This window comes from Rhincodon typus, chromosome 1 (genome assembly GCF_021869965.1).
Source record: "Rhincodon typus isolate 14 chromosome 1, sRhiTyp1.1, whole genome shotgun sequence".
NCBI classification, from domain to species: Eukaryota; Metazoa; Chordata; class Chondrichthyes; order Orectolobiformes; family Rhincodontidae; genus Rhincodon; species Rhincodon typus.
In genome coordinates, this window is record NC_063332.1 from 14,979,665 (window position 1) to 14,996,906 (window position 17,242).

At 43.1% G+C, this 17,242-nt stretch overlaps 1 protein-coding gene across 2 annotated transcripts in view; it reads left to right on the forward strand.

The window, feature by feature from the left end:
• Positions 1 to 11,613, forward strand: part of rpia (ribose 5-phosphate isomerase A (ribose 5-phosphate epimerase)) — a 24,113-nt gene extending 12,500 nt beyond the window's left edge. Inside the window, exons 4-9 of one of the 2 annotated variants that reach the window (XM_048600416.1) lie at positions 2,307 to 2,366; positions 4,773 to 4,837; positions 5,412 to 5,480; positions 6,159 to 6,300; positions 7,818 to 7,917; positions 9,173 to 9,289. In XM_048600416.1, the coding sequence (XP_048456373.1) occupies positions 2,307 to 2,366; positions 4,773 to 4,837; positions 5,412 to 5,480; positions 6,159 to 6,300; positions 7,818 to 7,917; positions 9,173 to 9,219 (483 nt within the window). In that variant the 3' untranslated portion in view covers positions 9,220 to 9,289. Of the gene's footprint in view, positions 1 to 2,306; positions 2,367 to 4,772; positions 4,838 to 5,411; positions 5,481 to 6,158; positions 6,301 to 7,817; positions 7,918 to 9,172; positions 9,290 to 10,268 lie in introns of those variants that run through there. The other variant, XM_020534915.2, reaches the window with a different exon arrangement.
• The last annotated feature ends 5,629 nt before the right edge of the window (positions 11,614 to 17,242 follow it).

Sequence of the window (17,242 nt, forward strand, 5' to 3'; positions counted from 1 at the left end):
CCAGCCCTGCACCTTGTTGTCAGAGAAATGGTAAATGGAATTTAATCTGGACAAGTGTGAGGTGATGCATTTTGGGAGATTAAATGCAAGAGGGAAGTGTACAATAAATGGCAGGGCTCTTAGGTCTGATCTACAGAAGGATCAGAGGTCCAAGTCCATAGCTCCCTAAAAGTCGCAACACAAGTGGATAAGGTGGTAAAGACGGTGTATGGCATGTTTACCTTCATTGGTCAGGGCAATGAGTATAGAAGTTGGCAAGTCATGTTGAAACTGTGTCAGACTTTGATCAGGCCACATTTGGAGTACTTCGTACAGTTCTGGTTGCCACACTATATGAAGGATGTGGAGGCTTTGGAGAGGATGCAGACGAGGTTTTCCAGGATGTTGCCTGGGATGGAGTGTATTAGCTATAAGAAAGTATAAGAGGCTGAGGGGGTGACCTGACAGCAGTAAAATTTTGAGACATGGATAGGGGGGAGTGTCGGAGTCTCTTTCCCAGAGTGGAAATGTGAAATACTAGCAGGCATAGGTTTAAGGTGAGATGGGGAAAGTTTAAAAGAGATGTGCAAGGCAGGTTTTCACACAGTGGTGGGTTCCTGGAACGCGTGCTAGGCAAGTTGGTAAAAGCAGATATGAACAGGCAGAGAATAGAAGGGAACGGACCATGTGAAGGCAGATGGGATTAGTTTGGAGTAGCATTGTGGTTGGGCTGAAGGGCCTGTTACTGTGCTGTACTGTTTTATGTTCTAAGTAATCCTGTGAAGGATTGAGTCATGTTTTGGGCTACATGGTCAGGAGTTATTGTAAGGCAAATCTTTCATCACCACTTTTGTACAATGCAAATCAGTATGGAAGTAGCTGAGTGTCATTCCCCTGTTGGTAGAATACTTCATTTTTAAAAAAAATACAAATGATAACTTTAGATAAGTGCTCACCACCTGTCATTGTTTTAATTTTGACTGCAAACTAGGGAACTGAATGAGAATTGGGTGGCTGTTATTTCCCGGTTGGCTTCAGTTCTTAACCTGCAGTCTGTTCCTGGCAGACCTGGGCATTGAGCGTCTGACTGTGAAAAAGAGTTGCACCCTTGCACAGTCTGAATTTTTTTAATCCTCTCCTGTCTGTATACATGCCCTTTCCACAAGTCACTTGATAGTAATGAGCCATTGATGATCTCTCTCTCTAACACTCGGGCATTGGAGCCAGTTGTAACTTCTCAACCAGAGCTTGTTTTTGAATGCAATAGGAGTTTAAAGCCAAGGGGGCTGTTTATCTGGTGATCTTCTATAACAGTGGTTCAGAATGTTTCTGGTGATGCCTGTGATTACTGCAAGAAAGTTGTAGTTTTGCTGATGCTATATTCCTTGCAGCATCAGAGGTTGAGAGGTGACCATATTAGAGATTTATAAAACCCTGAGGGGCATGGATACGGTTAATAGACAAGGTCTTTTTCCCAGGGTAGGAGATTCCAAAACTAGAGGACATACATTTAAAATGAGAGGGGAAAGATTTAGAAGGAATCTAAGGGGCAACGTTTTCACGCAGAGGGTGGTGCGTGTATGGGAATGGGCTGCCAGAGGAATTGGTGGAAGCTTGTACAATTACAACATTTAAAAGACATCTGGATGGGTACATGAATAGGAAGGGTTTAGAGGGATATGGGCCAAATCTGGCAAATGGGACAAGGTTAATTGAGGATACCTGGTCAGTATGGATGTCTTGGACAGAAGGGTCTGTTTCCATGCTGTACATCTCTGACTCTCCAAAAAGAGCCTTGTGGTGCAGTGACGTTGTCTCTAACCCTGAGTCCTGGTTCAAATCCCACCTTTGCGAGGTGTCTCACAGCAGGCTGATTGAAATAACTATTGAACCTCTGAGGAGATACCTTTTTTGTATGAAATTTGTGTGAATTGTTTGACTATTAATGAACTTTCCATGCAAGTGCACTGATGGTCAGCTTCCTCACAGTAGGACTGCAGCCCTTTGTACTCAATCTTTAGTAGCTCCAGTCAAACTGTACTAGAAACAACAAATGCTGGTGATCACAGCAGGTCAGGGAGCATTCATGGAGAAAGAACAAACTAATGTTTTGAGTCTAAATGACTGGCCATTGGAGCTGATGTGAAGTTTTGGTAGGGGCAGCACTTATGCTATAGTTGTGGGGGAGGGGGGGGAAATGGTGTTGGTGGAGTGTAGAGTGCTGGGAGAGAAAGGATGTTATTAGTTCAGATTAATTGATCAAAATGTGCGAATGGCAGAACAACAGTGTGTCTAACTGCGTATCTGTCTTTGTTCTCCTCCTTCAGGCTCGTCAACTAATCCTACAGCATCAGTTGACTCTCAGTGACCTGGACAGGCACCCTGAGGTAGGGCACGTTTTTCTGTCTTTCGTTGTGCTGCTTGTTTCAGGAGGGGGATGTCCGAGGGCTAGCAAAACAAATAGAATTTCCATGTGTGAGTGAAATATTGTGGCTGCTGGAAATCTGGCATAAAAACAGCATGCTGGAAAAGCACAACAGTCAGCCAGCATCTGTGGAGAAAGAAACAGAGTTAATGTTTCCCCTTTTGAAAGTGCTCATCACTTCTGACTGAATAACTATCTCTGTTTCTCTCTTCAGATACTGCCAGAGCTGCTGATGGCTTATATGTCATATGAACAGTGAACATGGGAAGCAGAATGTTTGTTTGTACATTATGCAACAGGAGTGTAAATCAGGCAAAAATGTTACACAGCACTGCTCCAGGCTCTTAAATTTCAAATAAAATTGTCCACCCTTTACCCATCAAGCACCTTGAACATTCACTCCCTCCACCACATTAAGTTACTTCTACAGTGTCTTCTAGACCTGAAAACTCTACCACCTACAGGGACAAAGACAGCAGCTACATTGGAACACAATCAATCCCAAACTTCACTCTGTATTGCAAGCCAGCTTGACTTCAAAATACATAACTATTCTTTTTACAAACACGTGAATAAGGAATCGAGGTATTTTGCCCCCTCGAGCCACCTCTGCCATTCAATGAGATCATGGCTGATTTGATTATAACCTCGTTCACATTCTCGTCTACACCTGATAACTTCTCGACTCCTTGTGTGACAAGAATCCGTCTACCTCAGCATTAGAAATATTCAATGTCTCTGCTCCCATTACCTTTTTCAGGAAGAAAGCTGCAAAGATTTATAACAGAGAAGAAATTTCAATTCCTCTATTTTAGATGGGCGGCTGAATATTTTCAAACAGTGACCTCTCGTCCTAGATTCTCCCAAACAAGGGGGGGATGCGTTCTCCCCACATGTCAAGTGTTTCTGCGATTTTGTATGTTTCAGTCATCACCTCTTAGTTCTCTGATTTTCAGTGGATACAAGGATAGCTGGTCCAACCTTGCCTCATTAGACAACCCACCCATTATAGCCATTCATACTGAGAGTTTTCTCTGAACAGTTTCCACTGAATTTATATCTTTCGTCAACGAGGTGACCAGTAGGTCAGATGTAGGCTCACTATTCCGTGCATAACTGTAGGATAACCCCCTACTTTTGTATTTGACTCTCCTTACAGTAAATGGTAACATTCTAATTGCTGTCCTAATACCTTTCAGGTCACAGTGTCAAAGTCCAGGGACTCGATCCTAACCCCATTGTTGGTGCACCTAACCCACATGTACTGTAGCAGTTCAAGAATGCAGCTCATTCCCATCTTAGCAAGGCGGATTTGGGGTGAACCCTTAGATTTTGACAAGGAGCTGAAGCAGGAACTGTTTATAAAAAGTTAAGGTTGACAGACATAGGTGGGAAGGGGAGCGGTGAGGATGAGAATTTGCAGGTTGAGTGAGTGGGCAAAAACTTGGCAGATAGAATAAAATGTGGGGAAATATGAAGTTATGCACTTTGGAAGGAAGAATAGAAGAGCTGAATATTATTTAAATGGAAAAAGACTACAGAAAGCTGCAGCATGGATGGATTTTGGGATCCTCCTGCACAAATTACAAAGAACTAGATTCCAAGTGCTGTGGGTAATAGGAAGGCAAATAGAAAGTTGATCTTTATTTCAAAGGGAATGGAGCATAAAAGTAGTTGGGATTTGCTAAAACCAAACAGGCACCAGTCAGACCATAGTTGCGATATTGTGAATAGTTTTGTCCCCTTTATCTTGGGAAAGATATACTTCTATTGGAGGTAGTCCAGAGAAGTTCACTAAGTTGATTTTGGGTGTGGAGGGATTTTCTTATGAGGATATGTTGAGTAGATTGGGACTGTACTCATTAGAGTTTAGGGAAATGAGAGACCTTATTCCATCATATAAGATTCTTAGGGACTTTACAGGCTAGATGCTGAGAGGTTGTTTTCCCCTTGAAGAAGAGTCTAGGATCAGAGGACATAATCTCAGAATAAGGGTTGGATGTTTAAGGCAGATAAGGAATTGTTTCTCAAAGGTAGTGAATCAGTGGAATTCTTTACCACAGAGGGCTATCGAGGCTGGGTTGTTCAATATATTCAAGGCTGATATAGACATGTTTTTAGTCAGTAAGGCAATCTAAGGTTATGAGGATAAGGCTGGAAGATGGGGTTGAGGATTATCCAATCATCTATTATTTCATTGCGTGATGGAGCAGACTCAATGGGCTGGATGGTCTAGTTCTGTTCCTTCATCTTGTGGTTTAAAACAAAAGTGCCTTGTATAATGTGCTAAACAATCTGCGTGGACAGCTGCGTTGCTGTACGTTAACTGGACTGACATGTTTTTATTTTCTTTTGCCATGACTCTTAGCTCGATGTTGCTATTGATGGTGCAGATGAGGTGGACTGTGACCTTAACTTAATCAAAGGTGGAGGGTGAGTATTTGCTGTTTCTATATTAGATATAGAAAGGATGTGCATTTATCAAAAAGTGCAGGATGTTCCTTGGAGCAAGAACAGGTTGTGGAGCCTGTTCCTCTTCCATAACGTTAAACAAATAATGCTCAAGAATACTACTTTAGTCTTAATCTCCTTAGTGTGACTTCCCCAGTTATTCTTTCACTGAGGGAATAATGTGTTATTGCTCCAGTCTCAACATTCACCGCCCTCCCACCATCACGCCTCTCTCCCCACCACCCCCCACCACCCCCTCCTTCTCCCCCCCCCCCCCCCCCCCCCCCCCCCCCCCCCCCCCCCCCACAACTCTTGTCTGGGCGGGGTTAAAATAAACATGTTGCAAGGTAGGAATTCTCCGCGCGTGACCAGAGCTTTGAGGGAAAAAACTTAGTTTGATTGGCCAAACAATCTTCCTCCTGCATCCACAGAGTTGCAGAAGTGTTACTGTGTAGAAGGAGGCTATTCAGCCCATTGGGAAGTTTCTAGTCAGGACTGATAGAAGGGTGAGCGTTTTGAATCTAACACTGTTTCCTCCCCTGCCCTTTTCCAACAGAGGATGCTTGACTCAGGAGAAGATTGTTGCTGGCTGTGCCAAGAAGTTCATTGTAGTTGCAGATTACAGGTGAGTGGCTGGCTGGGTTGTTAGCACCTTTGTTTGTACCCTGTGTGAGGGTGCAGAGGAGATTTACCAGGATGCTGCCTGGACTGGAGGGTAGGTCTTGTGAGGAAAGGTTGAGGGAGCTAGGGCATTTTTCATTGGAACGATGAAGGATGAGAGGTGACTTGATGGAGATGTACAAGATGATAAGAGGCATAGATAGAGTGGATAGCCAGAGTCTTTTTCCCAGGGCGGAAATAACTATTACGAGGGGGCATAATTTTAAGGTGATTGGAGGAAGGTATAGGGGAGATGTCAGAGGTCGGTTCTTCACACAGAGTGGTGGGTGCATGGAGTGCGCTGCCGGCAGTGGTAGTGGAGTCTGGTTCATTAGGGATATTTAAGCAACTCTTGGATAGGCACATGGATAGTGAAATGTAGGGCATGCAGGGTAGATTGATCTTAATAGGATAATAGGTTGGCACAACATCATGGGCCGAAGGGCTTGGCCTGTACTGTTCTATGTTCAATAAGAGTAAGTGTCTTTGTAAATGATGTGTATTTGATGCAATCCTCCAATGGTTCGAAGTCTTTTTTCTGGATTCAGCTGAAGGCCTTTCAGCTCAGTAGTATTGTAAATTCCTGCAGTTTACAGTTTTTGTTTGTGCCGTGTAATCTTTTGAATTCTTTTTTTTTTTTCAGGAAAGATTCAAAAAGTCTCGGTGAAAAATGGAAAAAAGGTGTTCCGATTGAAGTCATCCCGATGGCTTATGTGCCAGTTACCAAGGCGATTGCTGCCAAATTTGGTGGGGAAGCAAAATTACGAATAGCTGTCAATAAAGCTGTAAGTACAGAAGTTAGCTGGACCGCTCATCCATGTTTTAATCAAAAACGCTTTTCTAGATCAAAGCAGGCATGTTGATGTTTGGAGCTTTCCCTTTAAAGAGATCCTGTTTGAATATAAACCTTATCTCTACTTATTTTTCTTTTCATCGGACCTTAGCTTATAAAGACATGAGGGACATGGATTTGGGTGAATAGTCAAGGTCTTTCCCCAGAGTAGGGGAGTCCCAAAAAAGAAGGAATAGGCTTCAAATGAGTGGGGAAAGATTTAAAAGGGACCTAAGGGCAACCTTTTCACGTAGAAGGTGGTGCGTGTATGGAACGAGCTGCCAGAGGAAGTGGTGGAGGCTGGTACAGTTACAACATCTAGAGTCGTAAAGATACACAACACGGAAAATAGACTCTTTGGGCCAACTCATCCATGCTGACCAGATATCCTGTATAAATCTAGTCCCTTTTTCCAGCATTTGGCCCATATCCCTCTTAAACCCTTCCTATTCATATATTCATCCAGATGCCTTTTAAATGTTGTAATCGTACCAGCCTTGCCCACTTCCTCTGGCAGCTCATTCTGTACAGGCACCACCCTCTGTGAAAAAGTTGTCCTTTAGGTCCCTTTTATATCTTTCCCCTCTCACCTTAAACCTATGCCCTCTAGTTTTGGACTCTCTCACCCCAGGGAAAAGACCTTGCCTATTTACCCTATCCATGCTCCTCATGATTTTATAAACCTCTATAAGGTCACCCCTCAGCCTCTGACGCTCCAGAGAAAATAGCCCCAGCCTTTGCAGCCTCTCCCTATAGCTCCAACCCTGGCGGTTTATAAAATCATGAGGGGCAAGGAGAATGGCTAATCCACCTACCCTGCGCATCTTTGGACTGTTGGAAGAAACTGGAGCACCCAGAGGAAACCCACGCAGACACGTGGAGAATGTGCAAACTCCACACAGACAGTCATCCAAGGGTGGAATCGAACCTGGGTCCCTGGTGCTGTGAGGCAGCAATGCTAACCACTGAGCGATCCCAATTTGGCTTTTGTTTCTGGATTGCTCATTCAATGATTTACAACTACACCACCATCTTACCCTTAATTAATGTGAAGCCTATTCAGATATTCATCCAGATGCCTTTTAAATGTTTTTAACTTTTTAAACCTTTTAAACTGGTACACACCTAAGCAAATCAGTTGGCCAGAGGTATAGAACCCTCTACTTTCTGAAATAAGATCTTTTATTTCTGTGTAATATGGATATTGGGCCTTGTTTTTAAAATCTCATCCAGAGTATGCCATGACCCCAGCCCTGCACTGGTGTGTCAGCTTAGACTTGATGCTTGTTTGGGATTTGAACCTATCTTAAGGCTCCTATTGGGTGGTACTCTCACCTGAGCCTTGGTTAATGTCTCGTAAAATGACAAATGGCAACCAGGGATCTTAAGTGTGTTCTTTTGGGCTTTTAATGTCCAGGAATTGAGAGCTGAGAGAGAATTGAGCCCTTTCAACATTTTGATTAATCCTAGGGACCAGTGGTGACGGATAATGGGAATTTCATTCTGGATTGGAAGTTTAATAGCGTCTCTGATTGGAGAAAGGTGAATGTCAGCATTAAAATGATTCCAGGTAAGGAAATTGCTTAAATTCTAAATGTAGATACACAGTTTTAATGGGCTAATAGTTTGCAGTCACCTTCAGATGTCACAGTAAGTTTTGCTAGTGTGTGTAAGCTGCCTGCTAGTAACAGTTGAGCGATGTACAGAAACAAGAAAGACTGTAGCTCTGTGTGCAGTGTCGACACCACAGGTATCAGTGCTGGGTCCCTTTATTGTTTGAGATAGTCATAAATATCTCTAGATGAGAAAGTGGGAGGGATGATAAGTTTGCAGATGACACAAATTAGCTGGTGAGGAGGGAAGGTCTTTGGTTACAGCAAGATGTAAACTGGTTGGATCAGTGGTAGTTGGAATTTAACCCTGATTGATGTGAGGTGATGCACTTTGGAAGAAAGAACAAAGCAAAGGAGGACTCGAGTGGCAGGACACTAGAAAGCTCAAAGGAATCTTGGGGTGTTTGTCCACAGATCCTGGAAGTAGGCAGGACAGGTTAATAAGGTAGTTAAGACAAATGGGATGCTTGCCTTGATCAGTTGTGGCAAAGATTATAAGAGCAGGGAGGTTCTTGTTGGAGTTGCCCAGAACCTTGGTTAAGCCACAGTTGGAGTGATGGTGACCAGAAGCGAACACACAATAGGAAAGATGTGATTACACTGGAGGGGGTGTTGCCTGGGATGGAGCATCTCAGAGAGGCTGGATAAACTTGGATTGTTTTCTTTGGAGCAGAGAAGGTTGAGGGGGGAGCCTAAGGTAGGATGATTAGACGGTATTGGTGGGAAATATTTTTCTCCCAGAAGGTGGTGGTGTTCTGGAATGCCCTGCCTGAGAGGGTAGTCAGGGCAGGAAACCTCTCAACCTTTAAAAAGTACTTGGATGAGTATTTGATATGTCATAACATTCAAGGCTATGGGCCTAGTGCTGGAAAGTGAGACAAGTGTAGGTAATATTGTACTTCTAATAGTACATACTCAGGTCTCTTATGTATTTGTATGATTCTGACTCTTTTAGGCATAAGGTTGGTCTGGATTTAGAGGATTAGTGTAAACTGTCCCTTTCCTTCGCAGCCTTTTGTGTGCATATTCTGTTCTTCCTTTTAGTATGCTGACCACCTCTTCCACTTCTCTTTCACGTATAAGCTTTTGCTGGCTTTATTTTGCATGTGCATTCTTTCTCCAACTAAGTGGGTGCCTGTGTCCATTTCTGTGCCATAGAGTTACATCCAGTTCTTAGCAGTTACTGATGTTTTCTTTCTTTCATTCTTGGAGTGTGGGGTCAACGTTTGTCACTCATCCCTGAAGCTTCTGTGAACTGATTGGCTGGCTGGGCCTGTTAAGAGTCAACCACCTTACTGTTGGCCTGGAGTCGCATGTAGGCCCGACAGGGTAAGGGAGGCCGATTTCATTCTCTGGAGAGAATTTGTTCACAAAATCCTCTTGAATTGAGTTGTTTTGTTCCTGAGACTTATTCCAGATTTCTTTCTTAACTGAATTTAAATTCCACCCCCCTGCCCAAGCTGTCATGGAAGTATTTGAACTTGCCTCTGGCCCTGGCCTCTAGATTACTACTCCAATAACTTTACCACTATGCTACTATCTCCAAATTAGTTGCATGTTCTAAAAGATTGTCACCTCTGTTTGATGTGGTTGATCTGAATTAATTCAGTCCAGAAAGCTGTGTTTTTTAATACACTTGTATCAGTTTTCCTTTTATTCTCAGGATTTGAGTGTCACCCTGATTTTTGCCCCTTTGAGTTGATGCAATTGACCGTCTTTTAGGCCACTTCAAAGGGTGGTTAAGGGTCGACGTCGGTGTGGGACTGGAGTCACCAGATTGTATAAAGACGGCAGATTTCCTTTCGTAATAGCGAACCTGTCCAATTTTATGGCAATCTGATAACCTCACGGTTACTGAATCCAGCGTAGAGGAGGAGGAAGGTGAGGTGATTTGGTTGGGATGTTGTCCAGTTGGTTTAGCTGGTTGTTGATGCTAAAACCTAGATAAGTACTTGCATTGTCTAGACTACCTTTGGGCAAGGCACTGGTTATTGGCACAGTGTTGGGAGATTTCTCATTCCCTTCAAGAGATGAGGAGAGAGGATAGAAGATACATTGGAATGTCCATTACCTTCAAGATCTCCTCAACTGTCCCAATATCAAAATCCTGGAATTCCCTCCCAAACTGTGGGTCTAACAACTGTGCCTGGATGGCAGCGGTTCAGGAAGGTGGCCCATCACTATCTTCTCGAAGGGACAGATAACAAATGCTGGTCCATAACCCAACACATCTTTAAGAGGAAAGAGTTAAAGGTCCTGAAATGTCTATGAAGTACTTCTAACTTTTAAATGCTCTGTCCCTCTGCAGGAGTGGTAGAGACGGGATTATTCATCGGCATGGCAGAAAGAGTGTACTTTGGCTTGGAAGATGGATCTGTCTGTTTCCGAAACAGAGACTCACAGTGATGAAGAGTGAGGGGAGCTGGGGCTTCTTGTACTTTTAAAGATCACCTTGCCTTAAGTCGACTGTCCTGCCAAATACCTTATGAACACATTTTTTTAAACAGAAACATTTGTTCTATTATTTCTTTTTATATTAAAGAAACTGGGCATGGGCCAAGTCTTTGCTCACGTAATGAATAATATTTGCCTTGCACTGAGTTGTTATATCTTAAAGATGAGGAATTGTGTGGTTTGGGCATTACACCGATTCCTGGCAGCTCTCCGTGAAGTAACCAGGCCATTGACTGCTTGACTGCAAGCCCAGAGTCAGAATGGGTTCTCTCCTTGCTTTTGACAATATCATTATGGAATAATTGGTTGAGATATTAACTGTACGTGGAGTGCTGTGACTGTGTATGGGACTGTGCACTTTTAGGGACCAATTTCAAACTCCGCCAACAGATCAAGATTATTTAGTGGGTTAGGAAGGGGATCGTGTGTGGGGTGGGGAGATGTGAAAGTAATATGGAACCAGACTCTTTGAGTTTTCTTGTGGTTGTCTCTTCTTAGTGAACTCCCTGACTGTGTCTGGATCATTCTGAATGTCATCACCTCTACATAATAGTCTTAAGGATGGGAAGTTAACCTGTTTTCTTTATGTAAGAGAGAGATTCTGATGGTAGGGAGAAAACCTTAGTTCCTCCTGGTCCCATGAATTTTTGTTTTGTCTTTTTCCACCGGATGTGAGCATTGTTGGCATGGCTAGCATTTATTACCCGTCGTAATTACCCTTGAGAAGATGATGGTGAGTTGCTGCCATGAATCACTGGAGTGCACGTGAATTATGTACACCCACACTGCTGTTAGAAAATCTGTACTTCAGTCCAGTAAAAGCCAAGGTGCACACTTGCACGGCTGATGCATTTGCTGCTGTTGGATTGGTTTGCCGTTTCAGATGTCCCTGAGCCCAATCAAGCTGCTTGGTCATGTGATTGCCTTAAAGCACCAATCACCTTAGTGCTCTGTGTTAAACATTATGTTACAACATTAGACCTAGAACTATTTTATGGTTGGTGTGTTTTCCAAGGTTCCACATTTAACCAGGTTCAGCAAAACTAATCTTTTTCTTAAAAAATGCACGTACATTATCTTAGAATTTCACTCTTTTTTTGTGGCATTTTGCCTGTTTGTTTTATTTTGGTCCAACACTTTTAACTGGATAAATGAATATATTGTTTATACATCAAATAAAAAGAGTGTGACCCTTTTTACATTGCTAGCCCCTTTATTTCTAGAATTTTTAAAAAGTTTTTTTAAATTACATGGTGAGATTTGAACTTGTGTTTTGTTCTTTGCCTCCTCATTGAATACTTTTTAAGATTGAGATAAATCGATTCCAGTTGAGCAGGGGAATCGAGCCTATTTGGAGTTAGATGGCAATGTGGAATTTGAATCAAAAAGAGATCTTATTGAATGGCAGAGCATGTTTGATGGGCAGAATGGCCTACATGTGCTCCTATTTCATATGTTCATTTATTTGTGTTACTAATCTAATATGAGCATCTAGGAATTCCATTATTGGAGTACTTCTATGCACTGGGTAAAGTCTTGTCATCATCTTATCGAGAATGCTGAGTTGGGCATTAATTATTGGCTTTGCCAGTTGTACCCCTACCCAGAGACAGGGGAGGGGAGATGAAAAGGGGTAGGGTGATTGGAGTAAGTGTTGGTCCTTTCACTGCTCTGACTGGGGTAATTTTCCTTCAGTCCTCCGTAACAATGAGCTGCAAATTGGTGCGTTCCTTTCTTACAGGCTGTCCTGATAAGTGGCCCATATCTTTCTCTCTCCAGATAGATAGTGTCAGAGAGGAGAATGAACTTGCTCTGAACAATGCTCATTGGGATCTCTTTGAAGTTCATTCGGCAATAACCCAGCGTCTGAAATCATCCGCAAAAGTCCTGAACTCCGGGTTTGAGTCAGAGATCAGAGGGTTTGGACCGCAGGATTAAAACCACCTCAAATGTCTGGCGAAATTTAAAACTGACCCCCTCCTACTCCTGTCATAACCATGACCCTGCCAAGCCTCCTTCCTGCAAGGGATGCTTAAGTGTTTCCCTGAACTCCTTCCCCGACTGACATGATCCACTGTACCCCCTCACATACTTGCACTCAAACGCCTTACTGAGCAATCTGCCATGCAATTCCTGCTCCCATTGCCTTACACACATCTCATTCTTCAGTTGCTGTTGAAGTGGCTTTGGATTTTTTAAAACATTTTACTTGTGGTAATGGGGCTGCTGTGCCCATTTAAAGGAGCAGGCACCATCTTTTTGGTCTGCAATGCTATTTTTTTTTCCCTTTATTTGTTTATGGGATGAGGGTGTTGCTGGCTAGGCTGCATTTATTGCCCACCCCTAATTGCCCCGAGGGTAGTTCAATGTCAACCACATTGCTGTGGGTCTGGAGTCACATGTAGGCCAGACCAGGTAAGGATGGCAGTTTCCTTCCCTAAAGGACACTAGTGAACCAGATGGGTTTTTCCAACAATTGACAATGGATTCACAGTCATCATTAGATTGTTAATTCCAGATATTTATTGAATTCAAATCCACCATCTGCTGTGGCAGGATTTGAACCCAGGTCCCCAGAATGTAGTCTGGGTGTCTGGATTAACAGTTCAGTGACAATACCACTAGGCCATCGCCATCGCCATCACCACCCCCACCCCCACAGTTCATGTGACAAATAATAGTTGAGAAATGAGGCAGCTGATCTAACTTCCCAGGTACCCAGAGCAATCATCTAGAGAAGAAGGAAACACATTCCAGGTCTAATCTCGTCCTCGCCAATCTGCATGTTGTAGATGTAATTTGTCCATAACTGCATCAGTGAGAGTAATAACATTCTAGGGAGATGGGCTTGAATTCCCACCATGACAGTTGGTGATTTTTTTAAAAAAAAATTTGCTTGTGGAATGTGGATGTCACTGACTGTGCTAGCATTTATTACCCACCCTTAATTATAGCCCATTCTTTGGGGAGGTGATTACCTACAGTCCTACAGTAATACCACTAGGCTATGTCCTGGAGACCTGGGCTCAAAGGTTTGAACCCTGCCATGCTAGATGGTGGAATTTGAATTCAATGAATGAAGAGTCTAATGATGACCATGAATCCATTGTCATTTGTCAGGAAAAAAACATCTGGTTCACTAATATCCTTTAAGGAAGGAAACTGCCATCCTTACCTGATCTGGCCTCCAGACCGACAGCAATGTGGTTGACTCTTTAACTGCCCTCTGGGATGGGAAATAAATACTGGTCTAGCCAGCAATGCCCTCATCCTGTGAATGAATAATTTTTTAAAAGTTGCTGTTGAGAAGGTGAACAGTTTGTGGTGAGTCCAGTTGAGTTTCAGGTCAATGGTAACGCCCAGGTTACTGAATTCCACTCCCCAATCAATAATGATAACCCCAATGAAAGTCCAAGAGGTTATGGTTAGCTTGTTTTTCTTATTGGAGATTGTTATGGCCTGGCATTTATATGGCATGAATGTTACTTGCCACATTTGCAAGTGAGCCTGTGTGTTCTCTGGCTCTTGCCTTATTTTGATATGGACTGCTTCAGTTTCTGATGAGGAGAACATCCCCACTTCTAACCTTCTGATAGATAGAAGATTCAATTTTTAATTCCAGATTTTTACTCTGCTTTTTAAAAACTAAAGTAATAATGACTGCTGCCAATGGTTCTGAAAATCCCCCACCTGGTTGATGAATTCCTTTTTAGGGAAGGAAATCTGCCATCTCCAGATCCACAGCAAATAAGATTAGTTCAGCTTAGGATATCTGGTCGGCATGGATGAGTTGGACTGAAGGGTCTGTTTCTGTGCTGTATGACTCTATGATTGTTGCCATAAGTGGTTGAGGCCAAAATATTGAGTGCTTTCAAGTAGAAGTTAGGGACCAGAAGGTATGGGGAGAAAGCAGGAACAGGAGACTGAGTTGGATGATCAGCTACAATCGAATCAAATGGCAGAGCAAGTTCGAAGGGCTGAATGGCCTACTCCTGCTTTTATTTTCTATGTTTTTGTGTTAAGCTTCTGGGTAAAACGAATGAACTAGCTCCCTTTCTTTACTTGCTCATCCTCATGGTTGGTTGCAACAAAATTTAATTTGAAAAAGATCCTTTCCTTTGTGGATATCTTTCTCCCAGGCCTAAATTAATGTATAACTTGAAAGGAGCCAATTCATCAAGGCTTTCTTGAGTTAACAAAGAGTGAGTTCATTAATCATTCCATAGGGGAAGAATTAGTAACACAACACACAGATCAGAAATAAGTTGTAAGATAAAAGTATTTAAAAAAAATGTTTCTGAGTGGACAGTTGAACATTGCTGCCGTTGGAGTGGAGGTTACCAATAATTGATGTTGCCTTCATGATCCTTAGTTTTGCAGAATGGTTGAGATTCTGTAGCTCTGATTCCTTTTGACCATGAGTGAATTCCAGCATTTGAGTTGAGAGAGTCTTTTTAGACTCATAGCACCCCTATGGCTGGAAACAGGCCATTCAGCCCATCAAGTCCATATTGACCTGCCAAGCAGCATCCCACCCAGACCCACCCCTTACCCTATCATCTTGGTCCTATGAGGAGATGACAGCTGCAGTTCACTCGGAAGTCTAAGTCTTTGCAGCTCCCTAGGGACTTGTCCACAGAATCTCATATTGATACACAATAGAAGGAGGCTTCTTGGCCCACCTTTTTTTTCACTGGCTCCCCATAAATATTCCTAAGACAGAAGTAGATAGATTCTTGATTACCAAGGGGATGAAAGATTATCCAGAGGGGGGAGGTGGAGGTTGGTGCGATACAAGAATGTCGAGTTAAGATTAAAATCAGTTGATCGCCGGAGCAGACTCAAAGTGCCATAGTGTTAAGGGATCAGATGGAGAGGAATTTGTTAAGTGTGTACAAGAAAATTTTCTCATTCAGTATGTGAACGTACCTACTTGGGGCATAATTCCATTAGTTTTAAAATAGTTATGGAAAAGGATAAACCTGATCTAAAAGTCAGAATTCTAAATTGGAGGAAGGCCAATTTTGACGGTAGAGGAGAAAAGAAAACACAAACATAATCTGCAGGGGTGACTTGTTGAGCAGGGTTTTGTCAGTCCCTCATTATCTTTGTAATCATAAGAGATCACAGTCCAGTCTGTTTGAGATAACAAGGTGTAGAGCTGGATGAACACAGCAGGCCGAGGAGCAGGAAAGCTGACGTTTCAGGTCTGGACCCTTCTTCAGAAAAACAGTGGAGAGTTGGGCCAATGGAGAGTTGGTTTTCAGGCAAGCATACCAAACACCTTCTATCTACCTGCGGCTCCACTTTTAAGGATTGTTCAGCAACACACTCCAGGACGTTACCATTAAGTGTATAAGTCCTGTCCTGATTTATCTTTCCAAAATGCCGCAGCTCACATTTATCTAAATTAAACCTCATCTGCCACTCCTCAGCCCTTTGTCCTATCTGATCAAGGCCCTGTTGAACTCTGAAATGACGTTCTTTGCTGTTGACTACACCTCCAATTTTGGTATCATCTGCAAACTTACTAACTATACCTCCTATGTTCACATCCAAATCATTTAGATAAATGACGAAAAGCAGTAGACCCAGGACTGATCCTATTTTCGTTCATATCTTTAAAATAGAAGAAGGTATAGATGGACATTTAGCAGAAACTTTTATCCACAATGATTTTCAATACTTGTTGCTGTACCTCATTCAAACACTAAACATATGCAAACATAAGAATTTAAGCTATGGTGTTCATGGGCATGGTTTGCGACCTTCAGACCCCAGAGAACATTGTTTGCTTCTGGACCAAGTCCCTCGTGGGGATTGATTAGGGGCAGAGCTGGCAAATGGAACACACTGCATTTGCACAATACATTGTAAACAAACGATGTCTCAGGTTTGGTTGCAACGTTTTTGTAATTTCTTCTATGCAACCGATATTGTCTCCTTTTAAGCATCCCAGATTGCAAACAGCATCGAAAATTAGGAGGGAAGGAAAGCATTTAAAACAACGTCTGTTTATCCTCATGCACAAGGTTCAACTTATTTCATGTCCTCCATTCTTTACAGATGCTGACAGACCTGTTGTGCCATTCATACACATGTACAGAATAGGCTCATGACGCAGCAACGAGAGAACTACATCTCCCAGAATCCCGCGCGAACGCGAAGCCCGCTCCACCTTATTTAGGCAACGTCGTCGACCGCCCAATTTGTAAAAAAGGAAGAAATACACCAAGAACGTTAAATTCGAATCAAAAGAAGATCGAACATTGAGCGTGGAAAGTTGGTTGCTGCGGGACGTGTGTACTGGCGAAGGTTTGGCCTCGGTTTTGGGTTCAGGCAGATAGGGCAGCTGTCGGCTCGGGGGCCTGGTGGGTTGTCATTGGGTGAGTGACCGCCGCTTGCAGGGAGACGATGGCGCATCGTGGGCTCTGGGTGCGGCTCCTCCGTGAGTATTGGATAGTGCACGGCGCTTCGAGACCAATGCAGACGGCGCTTCACCCCAGCCCAAAGCCCGCACGGCCCCGGAGGTGGTCACCTCTCGCGCCAGAGCGATTCGGGCGCTTGACAGGGAAGCCTCGGCTTGTAGGCCGCAGGGTGACCTTTCACCCCTGGACTCAGAGCCTCGGATGGGGAGGGGATGAGCTGCTCTTCCCCACTCAGTGCTGCAAAGTCATGTTTTTACCCCTTTACCTTCTCCATTACTGATTGTCACTAAAACCATAAAATGCATGCAACTATCTTTTATTTTGTGCTAGGAAGGCTTTCTTAAAAAAAATAGTTTTTGTGTACGCCTTGAAATTTAGCAAACTCGGGTGGATTGAATTA